The 13,016-nt window shown below is 39.7% G+C and overlaps 1 protein-coding gene across 1 annotated transcript in view; it reads left to right on the forward strand.

Annotated features, from left to right (window-relative positions):
• LOC128305669 (uncharacterized) overlaps nt 1-13,016 on the forward strand; it is a 75,667-nt gene that overhangs the window by 12,777 nt on the left and 49,874 nt on the right. The window contains exon 2 of the mRNA XM_053043238.1: nt 10,478-11,997. Within this exon, the coding sequence (XP_052899198.1) occupies nt 11,975-11,997 (23 nt within the window). The 5' untranslated portion in view covers nt 10,478-11,974. The remainder of the gene's footprint in view (nt 1-10,477; nt 11,998-13,016) is intronic.

Consider the following 13,016-nt stretch of genomic DNA (forward strand, 5'->3'; position numbering starts at 1 on the left):
TAAGTAGTAGTAGTAGTAGTAGTAGTAGTAGTATTAGTAGACCAATATTGTTTTACCTCTGCAAGACGTCTGTGCAATCAAAAATTAAAAGATACATTAAAAATGGAAAATTATTGTATGGACAATTGTCCAGAACTCCAAACAAAGCTTGTAAAGTTAGACATAATTGATTAAACAAAAACATGCTAGTTGCATGACAATCGGTAAACTAATGTAACAGTGCTACTTTTGCTGTAGTTAGCAGTGTTTTTCTTCCTGCATTCCTGCATCTAAACTTACAAACCAAACGCGTAAAGAAAGGAAGAGAAATTAATAATGCTGAGAGCAAAGTTCTGTTCGCCGCTTGCTGCATTTGCACAATGGGTTTGCCGGAAGGAGAAGAGCAAAACCGAAATGCTCTCGAACAATAGAGACAGTCGGTGCAAATGTGCAAGCAGGCATCTACTGCAAAAAAACACAACCAAATAAATAAACAAAATGGATGCATGTATTCCTCTATTTAGCGTTCGAAAGGGGTACGGTACACATTTTGCTTTTGTTTTTTACAAGTTGTATATTTTCTGTGCAGTGATGCACCATATGTGAAAATCGAGTTTTGTGGTTTGTGCAAAGTTAAGGCAAATGGAAGTAGAATTGAGAAAAATCGTAAAACAATTGTAAATGCTGTCACGCCAGGATGGGGTGGTTTTTTGTTGTTGAGCAAACTGCTGCTACCGTTCCATTGTATTTGCAAATATGAGTAAAGGGTAAAAAAAATGCTAGACTTATGAACATCGATTTGATAACGAGCACTCTACTGCGTGTTGTGGTTCACGTTCCCACAACGCGATTTCTGTTCGGGGTACGCTTGTTTGTCTATGCTCGGAAGGCGAATGAATTTGGCTGCAGAGCTGTTCCTGGGCACAATTTTTATATCACTTTACTATGTATGCTGCACCGGGTTGAAAAGGCGAGAGCAAACGGAGCAATGTTTCTTATTGTGGTTGATCAATAATGGAGAACTATTGGAATTCTTTTCGATCGCAATAGCGCAGTGTGATAGCGTGACGCTGGTCAATCAAGAATGGCAAGAATCAAATGGAAAATGTAACCGTCTAGTTTGCCCATGGTTTGGTTGGCGCGTAGTTTTTATGTTGCCGTTAGGGGGCGTTCAGTGTTTTATGTTGATGGCCAATGATATTCGTGACCGAGCAATGTGATGGATCAATCAAACGCTCGTCAAGCTATTTGAAGAGTTGTTTTCAGGGAGAAGGCAGGCAGGCTTTTGAATTTCATTTTGACATAGATGTAGTATACATTGTCTCTGTGTTTTGTAGGTAAATATCGAAATAGTATACTAGAGATCTGATATTTTATCTTGCTTAAATGATTTTATATTTTATCCTTCAGTTAATTTATTTTACGGAGTTGCTAATAAAATGTAAACTATAAGAGCTGATATCAAACGTGTATGTAAACTGCGTGAATAAATGGACAATAGTTATTTTTGGCTATACAACATTATAAAGAGGTAACCTATACAAACAATCTAACAAGTTATGTGAGGAACAAAAACACTTCGTTGCTAGTATTTTTTATTGATTGTATTGCCAGGTTTGCCTCATGATTGTATTGCCGACCATCATGAGTAAATATTTATTTATTTATTATTATTATTTATTAATCAAAAAATTGTTTGCCTCGCGGGCTGTACAAAGATATAAAAAAAAATTAAATCTAAAGAGGCCCTAAACTAAACCCTACAACAAAAAGAGCAAATTAAGAAAACTGCAGGAACAAGCGAGTACAACTAAACCGGAAAGACAAAAAGGAAGGAAACAAATAGAAGAGGAAATGGACAAATCACAAAACAGAGTAAATAGAATGGGAAGAAAAAGAGAAAGTGAAAAGAAAACAGGAAGATATCTAATTAGAAACAGAGGATAAATAATATTGGTTATTACCATGAAGCAGGTGTTACATAACTATAGAGTGATTGAAAAAATCAAGATTGTACGATACATACGATAGTTTTGAAATGCGTTAAAAATATATTAATGAATTTAATATACTTTAACTTCAGTTTTCGTTAGATAGTTTTAGAAGATTTCCATCCAATGGGATTAATTCTATGAGGTTTTCAAATAAACATTATAAAGAGTAGGGATGGGAAAAAAGCCTTTAGAATTATTTTTGAATCCGGCTTAGAGTTTGTTTCTGGAATAGGTTTGAATTCTGATTTAAAATTAGAAGTTAAAATAAAAAATCGATTATGTTTTGAAATCATTATGGCATTTTGTTAAATATACACAATCCGTGCTGTGATCGTCGGCAAACCGTCAATTTTTGCATGACACAACGGTTTTTTTTATTAATAATTTAACGGTCACACCGGCCAGAAGGTGTTTAATTAAATTTAATAAAAACTACCACTACATGTGTACATTCAAAGGCTATTTGGAAAATCTTGTTTTTTTTTTTTGAAGTTCAGTATAACACATCAATTATTAACAAATCAATCATCTGCATTGATAATTGCTTGGATTCAATGCTGCTCCGAAGCGGTTAGTTCAGGTTCAGGTGCAGGTGCGCACATCACTACTTACAAGTTTTTTTTTCTTGCAAGGATAATGCTCCTCGTTTGTACGCTATATTGTTGATTTTATTTATTTTTTATTTCCGTGAGAAATAGTGATTTTATTACATAGCATTAGGAAACCACGAACAATTGATTTCTTGTGTTTTTGAACCATAACGCTTCGTTTCATTTTTCAACTATTTCACACAGTTAAGATAACGATCGACTTTGTGCAGGATGTTATCGTGTTATAGCGTAGGAAGTGAAACATTTGAATAAACAGATGTCAAACACATAATTGGGGACACTGAGAGAAATGGCTGTGACAGCTGTTTTTACTGTTCTTCCCCATCGTTCTTCTCCCGTAACGCGTGCACTCCACACTTCACATTCTATCTCTCTTGTGCTTACGGTGTTTTTTTTATGGACCGACATGAGTGCATTATATTTTACGACCGTTTAAATGCATCTCCAAAACCCCCTGTGCAGGTTTGGGTTGAAGGGTGTGTGCTACAGCGAAGCGATCGGCTGCAACTTTGTTGTGAACGAGTCCCACCGGCTTCAGCAGCACAATCAATGTGTCGATCTCTCGGATGGTGTATGAGAATTTGTGAGTGCATAATGAGAAACACCCTTACCGATGGTACGTGCACGGTTGTGAAGAAGTGCAAGGCTGGATATGCTAGACGTGTCAGTGCTTCCCTTGAACACACACACACACATGCACCCAATGTTCGGTTTCGGATTGCAAGCGGAGAATAAGTAGGGTCGTTAATCGGCCATAAAAACCGCGTCACCTATATTTGTTGCGACGGGGGTATACGCCTTCACTACTGGTACGGAGGTCCAAAATAGCCATAGATCGAGATGGCAAGCAACAGTTGGTTTCTTCGCAAAACTGCATATACTGCAAGAACATTCCTCAGCACGAGCATCACTACATCGCCGTATGCTTCCGGTGTGAGGTATGTTGCTCCGGGGTACGTATGGAATCGTTAAAATCGGTGTGTGCGCGTCTCACTGGGTTCGATCGGATGTTTTACGGTCGTATTCTCCGTTTATTGCATTATTATACAACTCAAATGAGATGAAATGGTTATGCGATTTCGATGACGGACATGGAACGTTGATCGAACTTTGAACTTTCAGTTTGCATACCATGCTAGTTTTCTATGGTGAACTTAAACACAAAACATTTATATGTTAACTTTTTGTATTTTTTTTAAGAATTTTTTTTAATGCAGATTTTAATTAATTATTTACATTAAATTGTTTGTAATAGTAGTTTTAATCTTGTTCAAAAAAATGTTTGTAAGTTCCAAAAAAAAGATTTGTTTTATATTACTATTTTTTAAAATATTTCTTCACCTTGCTTTATCTCCTTTCGTTATTATTTAAAGTGAATGTAAAATAATCGAATGAACAATATTTTATTTGGACATGATGATAAGAATGATGCAGTGCATAGGATAAAGCATGAGCAGAAGGCTCGGATTTAATCGTAGTTTTGCAGGGAGCTCTCGCCCAAAATGCACTACTGATTGCTTGCCAACATTTTTTGGTTTCATTTAAATATTTCATGTTACTTCGGTTTCGTGCCGCCGATATTGTACGCTACTGTCGCTACCTTATCGTAGGTCTATTTTTAGTGGCCCGGTGTGAGTATATTTGTGTTATGCCTTAGGATTCAAATTTCGGTGCTTTGACCCAGCAGGTGGTTTTGTTTGTGTTGAGCGTGGGAGGCACATGATGAATCAAGCGTACTCGAACTGGAAAAGTTCAACAGCTTGGTGCTTTAACATAACTATGACTTACAGGTAGCTTTAAAATACAGTAAAGTACAACAGTGGAAACCTAAAAACTAGTTGCTGTGACGTAGCACACGACAAATGTTTTTGTCACTGAGAATTCTTTTTACAATAAATACCCAAAAAGAACTATTACGTTTCTAGGGTCTGATATGTTTGTTAGGAAGATTTCATGAGGTCCTGTTAAAAAAATGGGACTCTATATCGGCTGTGTTGTGTAAAGATTGGCACTACTGCGACTATGTCACCGGAGGCCACCCCATATTAGAGCTCGTAGTAATCAGTGTGAGTTATTTTTATGTATCAAAGTATGATGTACAATTACTCACTTATGTTTGGTCCAATTCAACTTGCTTGAAAAATTGTGGCTATTGGTTCTGATCCGCTTGAATGAAACAAGCTAAGTATTCATCAATTTGCGATGAAAATATGTCTAGCTGCTGTTTCCAACTCCAACTGTCATTTTCGCATCGAATCCGTTGTGTTTGCTTTCACACTTTCTCCCACGAAGATGTATCCGGTAATGTCGACTAAAGCGGACGGTTCGTTAGCTCGATCGCACGCGTACACTGGGGCGGGGGGTGGCATTTTTTGCCTCATCGGATAATACCGCACACACAGTTACGCGCGCGCAACACCCGCCGAGAGTGAAAGACCGTCCCGTAAAGTAACATTCCTTTCACTCTCAACCGTGGCGGCCTTGGGCGCAGGGGGGGAGGGATGTTTTGCGAAAAGAGGCCGCCGCAGAAGGAAGTCACCTCGTCACGGGGCCGCCCAGCAGACAGATTTTAAGTGCACTTCTTCCCTTCGCTCTGTGTGCACAAAATGCACAAAAATGTCTTCCCCTTGTTGATCCCGGCGCAACCGCCACTTGATGCTGTGCACACGGTAGAACGTGGGTGTTTGGGTAGGTGTCCCCACCGTTTGGGTTCTGTTCTGTGTGCGCGCTGCTGTATTTCGTCGTCGTCGAGGTTTGTTTTGTGTGCCTTTTTTATGATGGCACCGTGATTTGTGTGTGACTAATACTGTACCGTCTCGGTGAGCGGCTGTTGCTTTTGAATATATTTTCTATTTTCGGACCATCGGACTAGGACGGGCGAAAACTCTTTCTATGCTTCCCTCCATTCATCCCTTCAATCTCTCTCACGATCTTTTTCTATTTCTCTTTGTTTCTCTAATGAGTTTCTGGGGCAGAATATCAGCATTGCCCATCTATTGTAACAATTAAGGTCAATTAGTTGTATCTGACCAAGACCGGGATTACATTTTGCAGTTGAAGATTTTGAAGATCAAACTGTTTCGAACACAGTGTTATAGCAATTGCGTTTATGGCGTTTAGAAAGGTTCTTACAGGGGTTTCGAGTTCAGTGGGCAAAGAGGTCTTTTATACCTTTAAATAGTGTTTATGTATGCATTAACACGTACAGAGGCTTAATGAGCTTTTAATGAAATTTCTTCAAGAATTACGTTGGTCGATTATTTGACAGATACCGTGCTAAGATTGTAGCTCTTATCTCAAGTTATGACTGTCCCCAAAGTCGAAGCCATTTTTGAACTCTTTGGAAATTAAACTAGAATGTGTCTTGGTGAATGTAAAATCCTTCGATCTTTCTGGATTTTAATTGGAAGCTGAATTTGTTTGTAGCTTCCTCTATGCATTCCGGACGCAAGACTGACTATCAGGACTATCAGGAAATATGGCCTTTTGAGGTTGTTGTGCCACTCAATGCATACTGTAAAGGCTTTGTAATTGTATTTTGGACATTTGCAATGATTTTTTTTGCTCTTCCTGTTGAACAAGATGTGGAGCGAGTGTGGAGAATTCTAGATCTCTACCTTGGCAAATTCTAGTTCAAGTTGAACGCTATGCGACTTTGCGAATTGAACTCGTAAACCCTGTATTACCAAGCAACCCCGACAAAGCTTTAGTAGTAGAGTCGAATAAACGTATTGAATGGGCGCAAGTCGTACAAAGTACGGATAACAGGATAAAACGGCGGGATTATGCTGTCCGATTAGCTCGCAGCACCATTGCGTTGTTTATTTTGCCAAAACGAAGGTGAACTAATCCACTTAGTCGTGTTGATTTTGTATGTTTAAGGGATGAAGGGTAAAAAACACAATGTAAAAACAAACAAACCGAGTGTGATTTTACACCCCATTCCGTGTAGCTCTCCGAGGGAACAGATACTAGGTGAAGAATACATTGCATAGCATAATTAAATTAAATTTAGTTGCTGTCAAACATTACTGCGTAAATATTTCATCGAGCAACTTGTTTGAGCAAATTCGAAACTATCCGTCCGTTTGCACTGCTGACAAATGCTTTGGCATTTGAAAGTGTTTTTTTTTCTCTCCCCAAAACTCGTAAAGCAGTTCGTGCCGCGTTTATCGACATTTTATGGACAATATCGTTCGTTCGATTGAGCAAGAATGATAGTGTGGGTGTGTGTGGCGTATAGTGCCTGTATCTCAATTCAATTATCTCCCTACTTCCATTGATGTACGGAGGATTTTTTTCCCTCTTCCCCCCCCCCCCCCCCACTACACGCGATAAGACCACTCAGATTGTCCCGTTGGAAGTAGGAAAGTAAATCGTTCGTCTGCAACGCAGAGTTGTTGCCATTTTTTGTTTTTTCGGCTGGTTATCTCGGCTTGCGAAGGGTGGCATTCGCTGGCTTTTGGTGTGGCAAATCGCTTCTAATCGCTATAAACCATTCAACGAGAAGATTCGCCAATTGTGGGTGGAAAAGGAGAGGGATCCGTTATTTCTCGTAAGTATGCGTGTGTTTTCCTGCGCCTTTTCATGGCTCTGGTAGGGCAGAGTGGCGATACTATTCTCCTCACCATGGTTTGCAAAAGCATTACGGGTGTGTATTCAACGTGCTGATGTTCATGCCGGTATGTATTTAAGTTTGGAGCCACTATGAGTGTGTATGTGTGTGAAACGTACATGTTGGTTACGTTGGCGATTGAAAATGGTACACTTGGTTTTTTTTCTTTTTATCGCACTTTTTTACTGTTATTTGCTTTTGCATTCCTTGTGCGCTAGTTCTAATCCATTTTGTCGAAAGTCCAAATCAAATGGCGTACCACGACGGTAATAACGATGCTTCTATCCTCCTCCACGGCCGTGGTCTTAAAACGAAGAGCTTTGGGGCATTTTTTTTGGCGCATTTCTTACGAACGGTGTTTGTACTTGCGATGCGATGTGATGCGAAATCGTTCCAGCTACCACCGCAACCTACTTTCTGTAAGCATGTCCATGCCGACGTTTAGGGAAACGTCGCTAGTAGCCAGGGTAGAGTTTCCAGTTTGGGGTGAAATGAAGGCACTTTTCTTTGGAGAATGGATGTGTGTGCGGGCGGAGGCTTTGTGCTCTTCCCTTATGCAATCGAATTGCAGGCAATAGCTTTCGGTAATTTATTGTCAACAAATTTATTAATAAAAACGCATAGTTTTTAAATGCTGGAACAAGAAGTGGATTATATTGTAATATTCAGTAGTATTCGATGTCATTCTATGTATAAGTTCGTGCCGCTTGTACAGAAAATGTATTCAAAATATTCAATTAATTTCTCTAAATATGGCGTGTTCTCTAATGTTTACATAGGCGGTATCCCATGGAAAAGAATAACCAATTTAATCCCATTTATTACCGAAATTATGTAGGGACACCTTAATGTATCAGGTGATTTCTTTTTATCATTATAATAAGTTATATCGCCTTTTTATCGGTTATAGCCGATATGAAAATAATAATCTTCAAAATCGACTTTGAGTCGAATTAATGTATTCAATTCAAAAACGAGTTTGAAATGTTAAAGCGAGTTAAGAAGCTTTTTAAACTTTGCCTGTTTCTTAATAGTTTCTTTGATCACAATGCATAACAGACGGGTGAAAAATATGTTTCATGAATTATAACCAACGGGCTGATGCGGTTGCTGGTAACTCAGTGGAAAATTATGTTCGTTCAATGGCAGTACGGTTGATGGTAGCAGCGTTGAATTTTATGAGATCCTGTCTACATTGATTTTCTTAAAAGCTTTCTTCCAATGGTCTTGAATACCCTAGCCAACCCAGGCAAGCGCCACTGGCAAGGGTCCCATGTTCGCCAATGTTTGATGTTCTATCGTTCGCGTTTGATGAACGTCATTGTGGATGTGGTTGTGGAACTGTATGGAATTTGCCATACGCGGCAAGGAACGACAAGTTCTGGGGCGGAAAAGCGGAACGCGGTTTGCATGAGTAGAAGTTGGATGCATGATAAAATGTGTATTATTGGTAGGTTGTACGTTGGATCTTGGGAACAGAAGATTGCGGAATAGGTGAATAGTGAAAAAAATAGATGAAAAAAAATAATGGGGAAAGGAGTTTGAGCACACACAAAAAAAGGTCGCTTGGAATATCTAACTTCCATTGAGAAACAATCATGCGATGTTAAGATTGAGTTTACGAAGCATTAAACAATGTTACGAACATGGTATATCAACATGGAACTCAAGAACAATTACAAGATGAATTATAAAGTGAGTTTTGATTTTCTCTCTTTTCCGTTGGATTTTCGGAGATTTTTTTTTTCGGAGTTTTGGATTTTTGGAGAGTTCGCTCATGGATTTCAAATAGGCACGAATTATGTCTCCATACTTCTTAATATTACCATACCTGTTTTAAACTGCACGCGATCGTCGTGACGTGATTTAATATTTGAGGTTGAAAGTTGTTCTATAATTTTCCCGTTTTTTCAACAACATTGAATGAATGGAACGTTGGAAGTGTGTAATTAAATTTAAATGTCAGTCAACCAGCTCGATTGCCGAAAGGGAAACATCTCCCATCTCTTCGTGCGACAATAGAACGACACAACGAATCGTAACGATTGTAATGACGATAATGACAACGATGTGCCGTTTGTTTAATCGATTTGTTTCGCTGAAAAGTATCACTGTTGCTGGTGGTGGTGGGCAAAGTTAAGAACGGCAAATGATGCTACAGCTGAGCAAAAAGAAATCGATCATTTGTCCGCTGTGAGAAGTCATTAAACTTGGAGGGAAATTCAATAACTCTGATGATTGTAAGTGTAGTGTGTGCTCAATTATACGGTAATGCCCATATAAACATTGGAATCTCATCTTCTGCCCTAGCGGCTGCTGATGCAAGAGTGAAACCATACGGAAATCAACAAATCACGAATGGAAAAGTTGATAGCAAAACGCAATATTCCTGGAGAGTAATGAACAGTATCTCCAGTAAAATTGTTGGCGTTTTGCCAGCTCCAGTGAATTGCTATGGACGCTACTACCGCTCCGAACCTTTATGGTGTGGTTTTTCTTGGGTTTATTATTTCCAGGATCTTGACCTTCTTACTTCCCTTCAGGGTGGGGTAATTGTTTTCAGATTACTTGGAATTAAGGGAGATTTGGAGTTGTGTAGCAGGTTAATGAATAATATGATGAATATGAACAGCCACACATGCAAAATGATCAGCAGCGTCCATTCTGTGGGCTAGGGATATAATTCCTTCTGTTACTTTTTGAATCCTTTCCGGCATGGGGGCTATTTTTCTGTTGTTCATATAAGGAATCGCTGCACCAGCACAAGTAGACAAAGGTACAAGGATGAACTGATTGGACTGTTTTTCCATCTACACAAATCGATCATGTATTGATTGAGGTTTTCTGATGTGTGATTCTTTTTGCATGATAATTTGTCACTTCTGTTGCTTGTTTCATTCATGTTTGCTATAAGCAGTTTTGTTTTATGTATTCTTGCTAATTTTCTATTTTTATTCTTCTTTCATTTTCAGATGTTGTTGTCCACTGTCACATCACTCGTCAGTTCAACTTTCAACAAAAGCTGTGTGAAAACCTCGTGACGAAACATCGAGAGAACCATGTTGAGATGCATCAGTAACATGTGTCATTGATGCGACAATTGATCTCAAAATTCAAAAAAGTGAAAACAAATCACCATCATCACTCGCAGTGGACGACGTACCTTAGCAAAATAATGTGGAGCATGATCTCAGCATAAGATCTTTCCTATTATGTATCGTATGTGATGTGTTTATTCATATTTTATTTTTTCTATTCTCTTCCGCTAGGGTGATCAGTGTATTTGTGTTGTGTAAGTGTGTGGTGCAAGTGATTAAACAACACGAGCATACACGTGCCTCCACAACAGTGGCTGCCGCCGAAGAGAGTGATAGTAAGAGAAAATTGAGGAGGAAAAGTTCCGTGGCCCGTTGCGTTCGTGTGCCACACCGTACGCGTGCATTGTTTCTCTGTAGCGCAAATGCAATGGAAATGAGCCGTCAGCACTGATGAGCTGTGAACGGGTGGAATGGCGCTGTGTTAGTGGGTGCTGATAGAGAGTGCAATAGAAAAGAAAAGAAAGAGAGTGTAAATCACCACCCCGCACATCTGAGATTACACAGCGGTGCAATTTAAAAGACACATCTCCATCCCGCGCCTCAGGGGTGGTAGTATTGTTTTTTTTTGTTTTGCCAATCTGTATATTTGGGAGGCGAAACTGGTGCGCACACCAAGTGGGCTAGTTCGCACACCGTTACACACGTGATGCACCGCAACAAATTAGTGAAGAAATGTGAAAAAGAAGAGTGAAAGGAAAAGGTGAAACAGCGGGAAGGAAGGTGTGTTTGTGTGGGCGTGTGTGGTTGTGTGGGTGTGGGTGTACCTTCGCCGTAACACCCAGCAGAAGAAGAAAGTGCATGTAAGTGATTACACACCGTGCGTGGGGGGGTAGCAATGGTATGCGAAGATAATTTAAAAATCAATTTGCAATAGAAAAAAAAGTAGCCTTACGAGCAATAGCAAAGCGGGGCAATAGAAAAGGGGTGGAAGAATATAGTGATCGTCCGTCGTGTATATATTTCTATATATGCATGGATGTATGTGTCCGTATCGTAGTTTGTTAGCGCCTCTGGGCGTGCATCGATGATTAAAGAAAACATAGTTTATCGTATCGATGACGAGCCGACGCAAGTGCAATAACGGTTCTGGTGGATGAAGCGATTGTTACCCCGCAAAAGGGCGGTTCCGCCTAAAAGCGGCAGTAAATGGCAAAAAGCCCACGAAACCGTAACCGTGTGCTTGCTGGTAGGATACCGGAATAGCAGAGGAAAGTTAGATGAAATAGCAAAAATCTTGTGCCCGAGTAGAATGTTGAGTGCATGGTTTTTCGTTTAACATAATCGCCGGGTGTTTGTGTGCGAGCGGTGGGAGTCTTTAACGCCAGCTTCCGCCCGAAGCAGAAGCTTCCGTTAGTAGATGAAAATTAGCAGCAATAATCAACCTCCAGTGCAATCGTACACGCACGTGCAATGCAATGAAACAACCGTGCGAGACGCACCGCAATAGTAGCATCAACAGAAACAGTAGCAACGTCGTTTGTTTCGTTCGCCGGGAGTTGTTGGTACGACGACTCAGCGCTCTCTTTAACATAAACACCAACACATACACGCAAGCGTACGCTTAGGACATAAGACATAAGCAGGCGCCACCGATCGATCGGCAGATCATCACCGTCTTCATCGGCACTGTCGTCCGCGTCGTCGCTCCGGACGACCGGCGTAGTCGGTGAATTGGACATGAACAAATCGCTATACCCAAGGTAGGTACCAGCACTCCAGATGTAGAATTGGGACCATTTCTTTGATGCATATTTAACACCCACCGTGTGTGCCGTCCGTGCGGTGAGATCGTTGCGAATGCACATAATCGATAGCTAGGGACGATCCATCCGTATCCCGTGTATGCGAAGGCAGACACGAATCCCAGTTTCGTCGCTTACATTTACATTTTATTACACAAACCTCTTTTGTGTCTACCTTCTTACCTACTGCTGCCGAACATTGCCGGTTCCGGTGACAAACGTTATTCGATGAAGAAGTCACTGATATTTATTCAAATTCCGCTGCCAAAAATAGATTCCCAGGGATGGGATTTGCATTGGTTAAAGCTTTGACTTTATAGAAGTTTTAGAGCAGAGAATGGAACGAATTTTTAGGTGAACTCTCATCAGTCTCAGAACATCATGATCGCGAAACGTTAGTGACCTTCTGTCGATAATGTGCAGTCAATCATGGCTAGACCCGAAGGCTTCTGTTCGTAGTAGTGTTAAGATCGGTATCAAAATCCCAGTTGAAGGTTTGACCCAGTAGTCGTTGCTAGAAATTAACGTTACCTTCGATCAACAATCTTTGATTCTTATTCGTTACAAAATATACGAAGTAAACCAGTTATTTTCTTGCTATTTTTATAGGAACTCCATCAGTTTGGTCGTTTGTAATAATAGTAGACCTAATAATTGTAACAGAAACCAATATTCCCTTCAGTGTGGTGATTCCTCTATTTGTCGCCCGATATTATTCGACGTTCTTTTAAGACGTTAGCTAACGTTAGCTTTTTAGCTTGCACCTTCCAGGATTCTTGAGACCTTCGTCAGTTTTTTATGCGCCAAAATTCAGGTCTAAAGAATCAAGAATGATTTGATTTTTGAAACTATTGACGTTTAATTACATAAATATATATTTTTATAATTAAAATAATCGATAATTTGTGTTCATGTTTATTTATTAAATATTATTTAATTATTTAATTAAAATATGAAATTAAATTTAATTAAATTAT

Source organism: Anopheles moucheti, chromosome 3, assembly GCF_943734755.1.
Source record: "Anopheles moucheti chromosome 3, idAnoMoucSN_F20_07, whole genome shotgun sequence".
Classification (NCBI taxonomy): domain Eukaryota; kingdom Metazoa; phylum Arthropoda; class Insecta; order Diptera; family Culicidae; genus Anopheles; species Anopheles moucheti.